Source organism: Chrysemys picta, chromosome 8 (genome assembly GCF_011386835.1).
Source record: "Chrysemys picta bellii isolate R12L10 chromosome 8, ASM1138683v2, whole genome shotgun sequence".
Classification (NCBI taxonomy): Eukaryota; Metazoa; Chordata; order Testudines; family Emydidae; genus Chrysemys; species Chrysemys picta.
The window spans coordinates 34936386-34952624 of record NC_088798.1 but is presented as its reverse complement, the minus strand read 5'-3'; the positions used below and the strand labels follow the sequence as shown (position 1 = coordinate 34952624).

The following is a 16239-nucleotide window of genomic DNA, read 5'->3' as shown; positions in this document are numbered from 1 at the left end:
ACAATCTATGGGCCGAGGTCATCAGGAACCTCTCCGAGTGCCGATAGCAACACACTGCTCATTGTCAAAGAAAAAAGATACTGAAAAGGTGCGCAGAACTTTTTAACAATATCCTCAATCAACAATTATCTATTAGTGAGGACGCAATTGACTGTTTTCTGCCATGCTTACAGATTCCTTTCATGACTGTGACACCGGGATTGGCATCAGATACTGGACTGATGGCAAGCTTTTCAATCTGAGGAGACTACAGGCAAAGACCAGTGTACAGGAAGTGACTGTTCATGACCTTCTGTTTGCTGATGATTGTTCCCTGAATGCCAAATCTGAATCTGACATGCAGCAGGGTATGGACTATTTCTCTTCAGCTTGTGACAATTTTGGTGTAACAATCAATATCAAGAAGACAGAAGTGATGTACCAGCCTGCACCATGAAAGCATTACGTAGAGCCTATTATCACAGTGAATGGTCAAATCCTCAGGCAGTCGACAAGTTCACCTACCTCAGCTGTACACAGTCACGTGCAGTTTCCATCAATGATGAAACCAATACCAGAATTGCCAAAGCAAGTGTCACCTTTGGCAGACTACATACAAATGTGTGGGAGCGCAGAGGCATTAGTCAACAAACAAAACTGAAGGTCTACAAAGCCATTGTGTTGCCAACTTTGATGTATGCATGAGAAACCTGGATGGTGTATAGACGCCATGCTATGAAGCTGAATCACTTTCGCGTGGGTTGTCTGAGGAAATTAATGAGGCTAAGATGGCAAGAAAAGATTCCAGATACTGAGGTTCACATGTGGGCAGACATTCCAAGCATCCATACTCTGTTGATGAAATCACAGGTAAGACGGGCAGGCCAAGTCACCAGAATGTCAGATGAGTGACTGCCAAAGATGATCTTTTATGGTGAGCTAAAGGGGAGAAAGCACTCTCAGGGAGGCCAGAAGAAATGTTTCAAAGACTCTCTAGTTATCCTGGAGGTGTTTCAACACTGACCCAGAGTTATGGGAAGATCTTGCTAATGGATTGTTCTACCTGGCAAAGTGTCGTCCATACTGGAGCTACAGTCTATAAGCAGAGGAGAACTACTGAGGCAGAGCAGAAGCACCAGCAATGTAAATTTCACAACAGCGGCATGTCCGTGGTTAATCAAGTAACCCATAGCAGCATCTCTTGTTCAGTGTACCACAGACTGTTCAAAGCTCAAATAGGCCTGATCAATCACTCATGTGTTCACAGAAACTAAATCAATCAGTGATGTAATGGTTATCTTCGAAATTGAAGGATGAGCAACACTACCACCTTTTAAGAAGTTCAGAGTTTAACAAAACTCATTAGAAATCCAGGAACTTTAGAGTTAAATTTCTAAGGGTATGTCTACACAAGAATTCAAAACCAAGGGCTGGTCCACACTAACCCCCACTTCGAACTAAGATACGCAACTTCAGCTATGTTATTCACGTAGCTGAAGTCGAACTATCTTAGTTCGAACTTACCGTGGGTCCACACGCGGCAGGCAGGCTCCCCCGTTGACTCCGCGTACTCCTCTCGCAGAGCAGGAGTACCGGCGTCGACGGCGAGCACTTCTGGGATCGATTTATCGCGTCTAGACAAGACGCGATAAATCGATCCCAGAAGATCGATTGCTTACCACCGGACCCGGAGGTAAGTATAGACATACCCCAACTTTTGGCCTGGGTCAGATGATTTGGGATCTGGGGTTGAAAAATCACTGAGTGCATGTTCGAGCTTTTCGGCGGTAGCCTCCACCCTTGCAGGGTCCCAGAACTCGGGCTCCAGCCTAAGCCCGAATGTCTACACAGCAATATTTAGCCCCGTAGCCTGTTTTTTTACCCCCTGTGTAGACATACCTTAAGAAGCTACGATCAATTTGGTGCATGTGTGCCAGACTGTTTGCAGTAAGATTTCTCCCCCTCATAATACAGTTTTGAACTGAAGGAAGGATTGAGGCAAAAACAAAAAGACTAGCACAAATTCAGCATTATGAACCACCATAACAATATTCCTTAGAATTTGGTTAAGTGAAAATTTAGCATAAGCTATAATCAAGTATTTTATGCTCTCTTACCAGTTTATGAAAGGTTTTGTGAATCGTCTGTTTTTCCCTTAAATTCCCATTATAAAAAGCAATTTCTTCACTAAAAAAAAAAAAAAAGACAATTCATTTAATTTTTAATATAGACAATCCTTGCAGAGCGACCAGCCTGAAAAAGTTAGCTATAAAAACGAAGCTCTAAAAAAAGACATCATTTTAATTACCTTCTCACCAAAGATAAGTTCATAATATTACCACAAGACAACTGTAGGACAGAGGTTTATAGTATCTCAACTACAGTTTGCCTTTTAAAATGAGTAAATAATGGATATGAGAGTTATTAAATAATTAGTCCACATAGAAATATAAACATTTTCCTCAAAATTAATTCATTAAGTTTTAGAATTTACTTGAATAAGTACCTTGCAATACTACGAAGATTTCATTTACAGTTAGTCAACAAATAAATCCATACCTGTTTGTAATGAGCCGTGAATTGACAAATCTGTACTCCCCTTCATATTTTTGTTCAGCAATTGTCATCTTGCCAATGGGCCTCCTTAGACGCGTAAGGAAAAAGCCTGAAACTATCAAGTAGGCCATCATGGTAGCTGGACCCTGTGAATATTAAAGAAAAAGATAAGACTATAAAAACTCTAGAACTAAGGGGCTGCACACTTGTAATTTCTGTAGGTCAAGCACACTGGACCCACCAGAGGCTCTTCGCATCCCTCTATTCCTCCTGCCACCAAACTCCCTGTGTGCCACCCTCCCTGGCCCCTCTATTTCAGGAACTCCTGTCCCCTTACCCACTATACCACTGTCTCCCACTGTTCCTCCATGGCAGCGGCTCTGTGTCCCCCTCGCCCCCATTCCTGGTGCTCATTTCCTCCCCCCCCTTCCTCCCTACTTTCCTCTCTCCAGATCCCTGCTTCTATGCCCCCCACACACACCTTGTGTTAGGGGGAGCACTTCCCCCTATGATCACCCTATGCCCTCCAGGTACCAGCTTCCCCCACTACCACCAGCACCCCACTCCTCTTTGAGTCGCTGCTTCCTCCCCCTCCACCACCACTGCTCTATCCCTCCAGTCCCTGCTGCTTTCCCCCTACCCTCACTTTCTTGCCCCTGTCCACACTGGATCCCCATTCCATCTCCCTGCTCGCACACACTTCCCCCGCCCCCAGTTATTCCCCCACCCATCCTCAGGTCTCTGATTCCCACCCTATAATCCTTCCCTGTAAAGGTCTCTTATTTCTGGTGCAATGCAGACTTCACATACTGTTCCCACACAGCAAGTTAAGCTGCTGCTGCTCTGATGTATGTAGGCAGCAGCCACAGGTGGAAGAGAGATTAGTTTGGGAGTCTAATATTCCTGAATATCAAGGAATAATATTCCAATTTGCACCTATTCCAATTTGTGCCATAGATTTCTAGAACATTCCCTGGAATTTTATAATTGATCGACACAGCATTCCAAAGTTATGGCATTGCAAATAAATGCCATCAAGTGTTGGACCTTGCTTCACTCAGCCAAAAAGGATAAGCATTTCTTTTAGCAATAATTTTACAACTTCAAAATCTTTGAAAAAATAGTATAACTCATGCCATCACAGTGATGAAGGATTAAAATCTGATTTCAATTCAAAGCTAGAACCCAGACATTTTAATAGGTGCTTATGTAACATGTTAAACTTTCAGCGTGCCATACCACATACACGGAAGTTTTAGGTTTTTTTATTTTAAAATCAAATTTCTTTTCTTGTAGTTGCTTTATAGTTAATGCTGCATTAACACAGACTTACTAAATTATGTAATCATCTGAAAACAGCAAGAATTAATTTGGTTTATTTGAAAATAAATTTTATGTTAACACTGGCCACAGTTTTGCCACGATTAGTCAAAAGATTTGCCACTTAACTAGCTTGCTTACCCTTACTCCAAACCTGACAATGCACACACTGGTTACTTGCTGCTGGAAACTGAACATTTTTGTTAATGTATAAAGTTTGTAAGATTTGGCTTTTAGACCAGTAACAGGATTGGAAAATACTTACTAATTTTACTATTTTGAGAGATTTTTATTTTTAGGTTTACTACAACTTTAGCACCACTAAAACAGTTACTCTAAGCAAAGAAAAAACTTTCATTTCCTTCCTATAGCAAAAGTACACAGCATTCCCTGTTAACAAGGCAACATTGAAAACAGTTGCATAGTGGAATCCAAGATGATATCATTTGCTATTCCAAATACAGAGAAATAAATGTGCTATCTCAGATGTAACTAAGAAGAAACTCTCTTACTAGAAACTTGAGACTATCACATGTTCTACAATTCTGAAGTTTAATAATTATGCAGGTCAACTGTCGTTTTTAAGATAACCCTATACATTCCTCCCTCTTGAGGCACATAGACAGAGACCCTACTATGAATTCTCTGGTGCAGTCTTCAATGTGAAATTATGGGAAATCAGTAAGCAACATTTATCCAGGGGAAAAGAAAATGTGGTATGTGCTGAAGGAGTACTCCTTGAAAGAAAATTAGTCTCCCACTGTAAACTATAACTTCTTTTATCTTTCTACAACTCATGAACAGAAATAAGATTAGCAAATAGTAATGAAGCGAGAATTAGACAGAAAACAACTGGTCTGTATGAGGACTTCTTTCCCCTGAGAAGATAAAGCAAATAATTTAAAAAGAGCTTGTACTGATTCTTTTAAATTTTATATTAAGTCTAAGATGTTGCTTCACACATTTCTGTCTTCTGTCCCAAATCAGTGCAACAAACAGCTCCCCTTTGGTGTAGTAGGTTTTCTAGAGATAGGAAATATGTTTTGGCAGAGTGTAAACAACCATGGTACAAAGCATAATCCAGCTAGAAAAGGTACTGCACAAAATGAGCCTTTTGTGCATCTGATGAAAGGAAACTAAGAACCTGCAGGTCTTTCTAGAAGTCATCTGTTCGCCTGAAAGTCTCCAAATTCTCACATATCAGTTTTTTTATTTTGTTTGCTTCAAAATAGTGAGCTTTTACAGCACTTCATAACTAGTATGAAAATAGATGCCCATTTTTTTGAAAGAATACAGTATATTTAAAAGTAAATGAGTCTCTGATTTTCATCAATCTCCAAATGGATAAAATAGCCAAGACACTGAAGGGTTTATTTATTTATTTCAAGCATAGTAAACTTTTTTTTAAAAACAGATTTTTTACCTGAGCTCCTATTGCATTTGTCAGCTTGAAGATATACAAAACTATATCCAAAAATGGCTGCAACAGAAAAAAGTTAGTATTAGAAGACACAGAAGAAAACATGGATATAAACCGTCAAATAATCAGATTTTGTAGCGTATTAATCCGGTACATACTACAGTTAACACAAATTTATAAAAATATACATTCCATAATTAAACAAAATGCTGGAACAAAAAGCAACATTCTAGAGAGCCTGATAATTTAGGCTATATATTTTGCTCAGCAATTGAAAATGGCATCACATGTGCTTAATACTAATTTTCAAACAGTCTGCAGAGTACATTTAAACAAAATTGGGAAGTATAATTTTTTTAGCTTGTTAAACTGAACAACACAGGGCTAAATCCTACCCTTTCTAAAAACAATTATGCACAATGGGGATGGACTGGAAGGAGGAGTGACAACATACAGCTGGCCATGCTTATGGCACAAGGGACATTCAACTTTGAAGGGCAGGATGACACCAGATTGTCATGACACTGCCTGATACAGTTTATCACTTCTCTGAGCTGCAGCAATTCAACTGCAACTTTGGATGCTAGTTACTACATACTAGACTGGCCCTTAACCTGAAAACCCTCCCTTTTGGAGATGCAGTTCACATCCCCAGCATACTAGCTAGGTATATATCGCCTAACACATTTGTGCTCTCTGAAGTAATCCTGGCTGACTGCTTGAACAAGCATAAAATGGTCTCCCTGGCACAATAATATACCAGATGGAAGGATTTCACCCCTGTGAGTTATGTCCTAATGGTGGTCAGACAATTGTTATGGGAGATAGAAGCGAAACTGAAAGGGGTTATTTGTTGATCAAAATATGAAAAAAAAAATACTACTAACTTATGGCAATTTAAAACATTACAAATATTATAAGTTGATGTAACTGATATGGGTAGCTTTTTTTTAAATGAACCACAAGTGTCTGAGTTGTGAAAACAAGACCTTAAAAAATTTAACTTCCAACAGGTTTCCAATGTACATTAGAACACTATTGGAAAAAAGTCACCGTTTTCTCAGAATAATGTTCTAATTTATTTTATCAATATTCATCTTTAACACTTAAATGAAAGCTATGTAGTTTTTCTAATCTCAGAAGTCTGAAGGATCATACCAGGAAAAGCATTTCTTATTCCAATTCATGTTGTTTTCAAAGTGCTGTATATTGCATCAGAGATTGAATATGTATACAATGTAAAATTGCTCATACAGGGTTACAGTAATTTGTGTATCCCTCAGAATGCTCTTATCCACCTGTATCTACTTAGAGAAATAGAGGAGTACACCAATATCTTAAAAGCAGGAACCATAGAAACATACTTCATGATAACTACATTTTAAGAAGAGATGTATCAATTGTATGACACTCCTCCTTTCTTACAAAAGAAAACATATCTAATAGTTTTTTAGTTTTGTTATCAATACCAGTCATGAAACAATTTTCAAAATGTTTTCAACATCATTTGTTTACTTTGTATATCTCACTCAGTTTGGTCAAGCAAGTAAATATCATTGGACAAAGGCTGTGTTTGTATTTGCCTATAAAAAAGTAGAGTGCAATGAACACTTACTGCAGTGGTCCCCAACCCATCGATCCTAGAGATTCTCCCAGTTGACCGCAATCTCCTGTGGTGCAGCGGGGCTGCCGCTATAGCAGGGCCTGCCTTCCCCAGCCCCATGCCACTCCCAGAAGCGGCCAGCGTGGCTCTGCAGCCTCATTGGGAGACAGGGGGATCTCGGCAAGCTGCTCCTGCCTGCGAGCACTGTTCCCACAGCTCCTATTGTCCAGGAATGGGGAACTGTGGCCAACGGGAGCTGCGGGGGTGGTGCCGGCAGAGAGGGGCAGTGCGCGGGGAGCCACGTGCACCTCACCCTACTTCCCCCCCAGGGGGCGCAAGGACGTGCTGGCCGCTTCCGGGAGCGATGTGGGGCCAAGGCAGGCAGGAAGTCTGCCTTAGGCTCACTGCACCGCCAACTGGGAGCTCCCCATGGTAAGTGCCGCCCAGCGGGAGGCTGCACCCCAATCCCCAGCCCTGAGCTCCCTCCCGGAGCCAGCACCCCGAACTCTCTCCTGCACCCCAACCCTCTACCCCAGCCCTGACCCCCCCAGAGCAAGCACCCCACATCTCCTCCTGCACCCCAACACTTTGCCAAAGCCCAGAGCCGCCTCCTGCACCCCAACCCCCTGCCCCAGGCTCAGCCCAGAGCACCCTCCCTCACTGCAAACCCCTTGGTCCCAGCCCAGAGCCTGCATCCCTTCCTGAACCCCAACCCCCTGCCCCAGCCCAGTGAAAGTGAATGAGGGTAGGGAAGAGCAAGTGACAGAGAGAGGGGGGATGGAGTGAGCGGGACAGATCCTGGGTTACCCTTAAATTCAAAAAGTGATCTTGGGTGTAAAAAGATTGGAGACCACTGACCTATTGTATGACTCCAGATACATGAATATTTCATTTTAATCTATAGTCAATTTCTAATATTTGGACTGAAATACTGCAAGGGAATATTCTTCTATAAAATTAAACTGGTTCCTTTAAAGAAAAATATCTGTTTCATGGACATTTTTCTGTTGATGTTCGATTTTGTGAAAGTCTTTTGCTTCATCCATCCAGGTCCTAATGAAACATGCCAGACTAGATGCCACTCTTATAAAATTGCGAAGCATTAGATTTATATTCACAACAAATCTAGCATTGTCTGACCAAACTTCCATGCAGGAGTAATTTCAAGGACAGAAAGTCATCCTAATAAGTATTTTTAAACCTGCTAGCTCTGCTCACTTACCCACCCAATTACTTCTGCACATAGAGCCAACTTCTAGCCACGACAACAGAAACTCCTCCACTAAATTACAAAACTGCCTTCAGGATAGGCACTTTTGCTTCCCTGCTCCAAAGTTAGGAAACACACTTGAAACCATTAAGTAAAGAGGGCATTTTCTTATTCATCCCATCCTTCCCCGCCGCTGAAACACAAACCACTCACATATTAAAATCAAAGAGAAAAGACAAATAAGAATGAGAATTTTCTTTCCCTTGAAAACTAAATAATTGACAAAAGACTGTGCTCTTGCAACCTTCTCAAATGGTGAATATTAAAAGAAAACCAAAGGAAAAATTACGTTTGTAGAAGGAGCATGGGGTGGGGGGGGGGGGGGGAGAAATCACAAATAAAGAAAAAGACAAGTGTGTAAGGAAAAAATTTCCCCTCACATAACTCTGACTGAAATGAACTCACTAAATATAAAGTGGACTCAGTACTATACAATAATTCATAAATGAAATGATCTTCCTAAACTCTGACAAGATTTATCACCCATACATTTATTCAATGCTATTTGTATTTCTTGACTCTTGTAAATGTTTGCACAGTGTTTAATGATTCCGAATGACCACTATTAATAAAAGATTAAAGTTTTATTAAAGGAACTCACCTTACTAAGGTTTGAGTAGAGGTCCACTACACTGTTACAGAATTTTTCCACATCCTGTGTGAGCAGTTGATCTGGATTAGCTATTCTGTTGTCCAGATTTCCCATTTTGTAATACGTATAAGCCCTAAAACATGAACAACAAAACAATGATTGAAAAACTTGTTACGTTTTACCTAAAATGAATCAATGATTCAAGTAGTATTAAATGAGTTGCTGAAAGCCACTTCAGAACATTTATAAAATCCACAAACAATCCCATCTCTTATTTGATATTTACTTAGATTTATTTTACAATTGATACATTACACTGCACTTTTAACATTTTAAGCATTAAAAAAGTTATGACTTACTGTAGATATTCCTCATAGAGGTATTTGGTGAGTCTTACTCGGAAACAAAGTTTAAGTTCATTTAGCCCATATTTCAAAAAGTTATTTACCAGGGAGATCTAGGAATAAATAATACAATAATACAAACAAACGCAAAACAGCTGGATTAAATATATCATGCAAATTGCTTGCTTAAATTGGTGAAAGTACAAAATACGATTTTACCTAGTCAGACTTTGTACATAAATTGATTTAAATTAACTAAGACCCAGATCTTGCAAATGTCTAAAACATCAGAATAGTCTCATTTAAGTCAATGACACTATTCACATACTTAAAGTCAAGCAAGTGCATAATTATTTACAGGTATCATGGCCTAATATTTCTATTTCTATTTTAAAAACCTTTGGACCATCAAATGAGTACTAACAGTACATACTATAGTACTGATAAAAGTTAAAACTGGTCTTATTGTGTCAATAGATTTAGCTCAGAACTCTGTTACAACCAAACATTTAACTCTCATAATCAGTTTTAGAATGTATTTATCATCTCAGCCCCACGCCCCACCTTTAAAATGATATCATTTCTGTCCTATTATATATTTCTGGCCTATTTTAAAATTTGGTTGCATTTTTCTTTAACTGGTGAGAATCATTCCCCTTAATGTGCTGGGTTTATTTCTAGAACACTTTGTTTTAGCATTCCTATATGAACAGGGTGTAAGTCACTTCAGAAAAAAACCTGAATGTTAAAAACACTGTATGTGTTTTGAAAGATGGTTAATGTGAAAAATCTTACCTTTATTTAGAATCTGCTTGAAAAACAAAACTAACTAAGTAGTTACCTCATTGCAAGCCTTGACAGCTTACTGTAGTCAATTGGCAACAGGGATTTTAAATTACTCATCAGTGCTAACAGACAAACCTAGCAGTCTAAAAGAGTAAGTCAATTCTGCTGAACCAATAGGCAGCCAATACTGAAACCTGCACTCAAATATTTCCCAACTTCTTATGGCCAAAAGTGAAATCAAACCACCCATTTTAAAAACAGTTGACTTTTAAAAGTTCTGAGAAATTCATTTGGAATCTCTTCATGATTTCTGAATTTATATTTTAAATCGCTTTTAACAAAGATGGAAAGAAAAAAAAAAGCACTTACAGCAGGCATGGCAGCGATGAAGTTGAATAAGTACTTCTTGAAATCTTTTCTGCTGCGACCAATGATAGCACTGCAAACCACCACATGCTATGTGTTAGTTATGAGAGAAAGCAATTACTACACGCACCAGTGTTTCCCGAAGGGGAGGGCAGGTGGATGGCCTGACTAGTTCAGGAGGGCAGGGGTAACAGGGTATAAGAAAGGATCACTGTGGAAAACTGCAGTACCAACTGTTGTGTCAACTTCATCTTCAGGTAAAGTGGAAGGTGGCTCACTGAAAGTCACCTGCCTTCTCTCTGCTTGTTCTTGTTGTGGCCCCTAACATAAGAGGCTACAGGAGGAGCTCACATATACTCTTCTCTGCTCCCATGGCACTTAGTAACCTTGGGTAACAAATGGACACTACTCACCCCAGCAGCATACAGCCTTGGGGGGGGAGGGGGAGGGAGAAGGGAAGGTGCAAGGTGGAAAAGTTAAGTTAGCAAAAAGTATGTAGAAGAAAAAGAGGAACGAGGTGGGGGGGAATACACAGAAGAGAAACAAAGAAAAAACAACAGAAGATGAGAAGTGAGAAAACAAATGGACAGGAAAAGAGAATGAGTTCTTGCAACCATATCAGAATATGGTGTAAGGAGACTGAGTAGGGCCATCTGCCAATCCATTGCAATGGGGGGGAGGGGAAGAGGGAGAAGGGATTGGAACCACGGCTCCAAGTTGTTTATGGTCTGGAGTAGAAATTACCCAAGACAAAAATAATTCTTTAAGCTTATATACAAAACAAAGTAACAAAGTGTTCCAGATTTCATAAAAAAATTTAATGGCATTTTAGAACTATATTTACCATGTAAAAAATCTGTATGATGTCTCAGCTAGAAATTACTCAGTGTATAAAGTCTCTTATACATAAAAGATAACTGTGAAGCAAAAAACAAAAATCCAAGAGGACTACTTTTTCCCCTTTAATATTTGCTTATAAGGTGTTATCAGCTTCAAGCCTTTTTTTTTTTTTTTAAATGTTCCTCTTCAAAACACTTGAAATATCAAGAATACTAGGTCCTCACTTATCTTGATTTGCTGGGGGTCCTTGGCAAAACCTTAGGAAAACCTCAATATAGTGATAGTTTACAACGCTACAACCTGAGCTGTAGCTCTCCTTCACATAAATGTGAAGGGAATACTGAGGGCTTTTCTACACAGAAATGTTTTAGTGGTATAAATTAATTTGTGACTATAAACCACTATAGTTATACTGGTATAACTATCAGCATGGATGCACTTATTCCAGTATGAGTGCCTTTTTTGTTGTAGCTTAGATTGCTTTGCAAGGGGTTTAAGCTAAGCCAAAATAAAGCCACTCTTATTCAAGACTGAGAGCATCCACACATGGAGTTATACTGGTATAACTATCAGTTTAATATGATCAATATAAGGTGATCAGTGGAAGGAGAGCTGTAGCTCAGCTTACAGCTTCATGTGGGATCAACATTAAGGTCCACTTTTTCCATGCTGCCCCCTATTCTTCAAGATGCAACCCACTTCATTTAAATCTCTCCTTAAGATTCAGCTGATCCATAAAGCACACCAGATAATAATAAGAACTATAAAAAAATCCTTAATACCAACAAGATGTGTACATCCTTAAATGAAACGGAAGTTATTGTATTGAGAGAGGCAATGTGGGTGAGGTAGTATCTTTTATTGCAGTGTTTCCCAAACTTGGGATGCCGCTTGTGTAGGGACAGACCCTGGCGAGCCGGGACGGTTTGTTTACCTGCCCCATTCACAGGTCCGGTTGATCGCGGCTCCCACTGGCCGCGGTTCGCTGCTCCAGGCCAATGGGAGCTGCTGGAAGCGGGGCTTGCAGCTCCAGGCCAATGGGAGCTCCTGGAAGCGGCGCAAGTTCCCGCGCCACTTCCAGCAGCTCCCATTGGCCTGGAGCAGCGAACCGCAGCCAGTGGGAGCCGCGATCGGCCAGACCTGCGGACGGGGCAGGTAAACAAACCGGCCCGGCCCGCCAGGGGCTTTCCCTACACGAGCGGCATCCCGAGTTTAGGAACCACTGTTTTATTGTACCAACTCACCCACCTTCTCTCTCTCCTTGGGACGAACATGGCTACAACACTGCAAACATGTCATATATCCATGTCCTTCCTCACCCTACCATTTCTTAAGAAAATAAGAATGGCCATACTGGGTCAGACCAATCATCCATCCAGCCCAGCATCCAGTCTGCCGACAGTGGCCAATGCCAGGTGCCCCAGAGGGAGTGAACCTAACAGGAAATGATCAAGTGATCTCTCTCCTACCATCCATCTTCACCCTCTTACAAACAGAGGCTAGGGACACTATTCCTTACCTATCTTGGCTAATAGCCATTAATGGACTTAACCTCCATGAGTTTATCTAGTTCTCTTTTAAACCCTGTTATAGTCCTAGCCTTCACAACCTCCTCAGGCAAGGAGTTCCACAGGTTGACTGTGCGCTGTGTGAAGAAGAACTTCCTTTTATTTGTTTTAAACCTGCTGCCCATTCATTTCACTAGGTGGCCCCTAGTTCTTATATTATGGGAACAAATAAATAACTTTTCCTTATTCACTTCTCCCCACCACTCATGATTTTATATACCTCTATCATATCCCCCCTTAGTCTCCTCTTTTCCAAGCTGAAAAGTCCTAGCCTCTTTAATCTCTCCTCATATGGGACCTGTTCCAAACCCTTCATCATTTTAGTTGCCCTTCTCTGAACCTTTTCTAATGCCAGTATATCTTTTTTGAGATGAGGAGACCACATCTGTACGCAGTATTCAAGATGTGGGCATACCATGGATTTATATAAGGGCAATAAGATATTCGCCATCTTATTCTCTATCCCTTTTTTCATGATTCCTAACATCCTGTTTGCTTTTTTGACTGCTGCTGCACACTGTGTGGACGTCTTCAGAGAACTATCCACGATGACTCCAAGGTCTCTTTCCTGATTAGTTGTAGCTAAATTAGCCCCCATCATATTGTATGTATAGTTGGGATTATTTTTTCCAATGTGCATTACTTTACATTTATCCACATTAAATTTCATTTGCCATTTTGTTGCCCAATCACTTAGTTTTGTGAGATCTTTTTGAAGTTCTTCACAATCTGCTTTGGTCTCAACTATCTTGAGCAGTTTAGTATCATCTGCAAACTTTGCCACCTCACTGTTTACCCCTTTCTCCAGATCATTTATGAATAAGTTGAATATGTTGGTCCTAGGACTGATCCTTGGGGAACACCACTAGTTACCCTGTCCATTCTGAAAATTTACCATTTTTTCCTGCCCTTTGTTCCCTTTTAATCAGTTCTCAATCCATGAAAGGATCTTCCCTCTTATCCCATGATAACTTAATTTACATAAGAACCTTTGGTGAGGGACCTTGTCAAAGGCTTTCTGGAAATCTAAGTACACTATGTCCACTGGATCCCCCTTGTCCACATGTTCGTTTACCCCTTCAAAGAACTCTAATAGATTCCCTTTACAGAAACCATATTGACTTTTGCCCAACAATTTATGTTCTTCTACCTGTCTGACAATTTTATTCTTTACTATGGTTTCAACTAATTTGCCCAGTACTGAAGTTAGACTTACTGGTCTGTAATTGCCGGGATCACCTCTAGAGCCAATGTAACGCCAATATTTAAAAGGGCTATTTTCCAGTCATTGGGTACAGAAGCTGATTTAAAGGACAGGTTACAAACCATAGTTAATAGTTCCGCAATTTCACATTTGAGTTCTTTCAGAATTCTTGGGTATATGCCATCTGGTCCCGGTGACTTGTTACTGTTAAGTTTATCAATTAATTCCAAAACTTCCTCTAGTGACACTTCAATCTGTGACAATTCCTCATATTTGTCACCTACAAAGGATGGCTCAGGTTTGGGAATCTCCTTCACATCCTCAGCCATGAAGACTGAAGCAAAGAATTCATTTAGTTTCTCCGCAATGACTATCGTCTCTAAGTGCTCCTTTTGTATCTCAATTGTCCAGGGGTCCCACTTGTTGTTTAGCAGGCTTCCTGTTTCTGATATACTTAAACATTTTGTTATTACCTTTTGAGTTTTTGGCTAGCTGTTCTTCAAACTCCTTTTTGGCTTTTCTTATTACATTTTTACACTTAATTGGCAGTGTTTATGCTCCTTTCTATTTACCTCACTAGGATTTGACTTCCACTTTTTAAAAGATGCCTTTTTATCTCTCACTGCTTCTTTTACATGGTTGTTAAGCCATGGTGGCTCTTTTTTAGTTCTTTTATTGTGTTTTTTAATTTGGGATATACATTTAAGTTGGGCCTCTATTATGGTGTCTTTTAAAAGTGTCCATGTTCTTACCCTCATTCAGGGTGTAACATTAGATTGCAAACTCCAGAGCAGGAATCTCATCTATGTTTGTAAGGCATTTATAGCACTCCTGAAGACTATAAAACAAATCTTTAACAATCATCCCCATAGAGAGGAAGCAACCACCGACTATTTCTAATGTTAAAAAATAAAAACAAAACAAAACAACCTCCACTCAACAAGCAGTTAAAAATTAAGGTATAAAAATGGTCCCTAACAAAAATATATAAGAAATAAAAGATTCACCTTTATGATGACATTGTACTAGAACCTATCCCATTCTTTATGTTGAGATAACTGTTGCAGGGAAAGCTATTCTTTATAATAGTTTCCCTGATACTATAACATTGGGATTGGAGGCTTTGAGTTAGTGTACACCATTGGGCAGAACAATGAAGTACCCATTTGGATCCTTCATATCTTTACTTTTAATAAAAAATTATCACTGTTGCCTTAGAAAGGAAAATGGATATGAAAGGTGACAAGAGGATGAAATTAAATGATGTGGGAATCTATTTAATTCATCAAAAAGAATACATGTTGTATTAAACCATTTGAGAATTGCAAATTTATTTTTAGGCAAGGATTTAAACTACACTTAGAATCAAGATTTTTTTCTTTATCTGTTTGGGGGGGAGGGATAGCTCAGTGGTTTGAGCATTGGCCTGCTAAACCCAGGGTTGTGAGTTCAATCCTTGAGGGGGCCACTTGGGGATCTGGGGCAAAATCAGTACTTGGTCCTGCTAGTGAAGGCAGGGGGCTGGACTCGATGACCTTTCAAGGTCCCTTCCAGTTCTAGGAGATGGGATATCTCCATTAATTTATTTAAAAAATTTAATTTGTTGAGAAAGATTAAGTATAGATTTTTATTTTCAGAGAGATGGCAGGCAAGAAGGAAGAATCAACACCATTTAATTTAAATACCAGAGTAAACACAGATTCTGAAGCAAAAACAAATAGGAAAACATAGGAGCAATGGAATTTTATTTTTAAATTAGCTGAAATTGTTCAAAATAAATCTATTATGGCAAAAACTTTCTTTGAGATGAAAAGCAAATTGCTTCAGAACTGCATCAGTTATGAAACATTTAGAATCAGTAGAACATGTGCATGCTACTATTTTCAACAACTGTTTACCAAGGGGGATTGAAGCTATTAATGTAAAAAAGAATTTCTTACTTACGATTGCACTGCAAGAAAAAGAAACTTGTACATAATTCAACAACTATATATATTTCTGATTATAGAACCATAGAAATGTAAGGCTGGAAGGGACCTCAAGAAGTCATCTGGTTCATCCTCCTGCGCTGAGGCAGGACCAAGTAGACCTAGACCATCTCTGATAGGTGTTTGTCTAACCTTTTCTTAAGAACCTCCAATGATGGGGATTCCACACCTCCCTTGGAAGCCTATTTCAGAGCTTAACTACCCTTATTAGTTAGACAATTTTTCTTAATACCTAACCTAAATCTCCCTTGCTGCATGTTAAGCCCATTACTTCTTGTCTTGCCTTCAGTGGATGTAGATAACATAGAAAATAATGTTGCTTTAATGACGACATAACTACACAGCTCAAAAGCACTGTAAAATACAATACTGCAGAAGTGCAACAGGAAAATTGACTTTTTCC

The 16239-nt window shown here is 39.6% G+C and overlaps 1 protein-coding gene across 3 annotated transcripts in view; it reads right to left on the bottom strand.

The window, feature by feature from the left end:
• The window catches only part of ABCD3 (ATP binding cassette subfamily D member 3), a 69430-nt gene that overhangs the window by 14636 nt on the left and 38555 nt on the right, over nucleotides 1-16239 (bottom strand). For all 3 annotated transcript variants that reach the window (XM_005307546.5, XM_065554264.1, XM_042840600.2), the window contains 6 exons: nucleotides 10240-10309; nucleotides 9100-9197; nucleotides 8750-8873; nucleotides 5279-5335; nucleotides 2539-2681; nucleotides 2097-2166 (listed from right to left, as the gene is read on the bottom strand). In XM_005307546.5, coding sequence (XP_005307603.1) covers nucleotides 2097-2166; nucleotides 2539-2681; nucleotides 5279-5335; nucleotides 8750-8873; nucleotides 9100-9197; nucleotides 10240-10309 — 562 coding nt within the window. The remainder of the gene's footprint in view (nucleotides 1-2096; nucleotides 2167-2538; nucleotides 2682-5278; nucleotides 5336-8749; nucleotides 8874-9099; nucleotides 9198-10239; nucleotides 10310-16239) is intronic.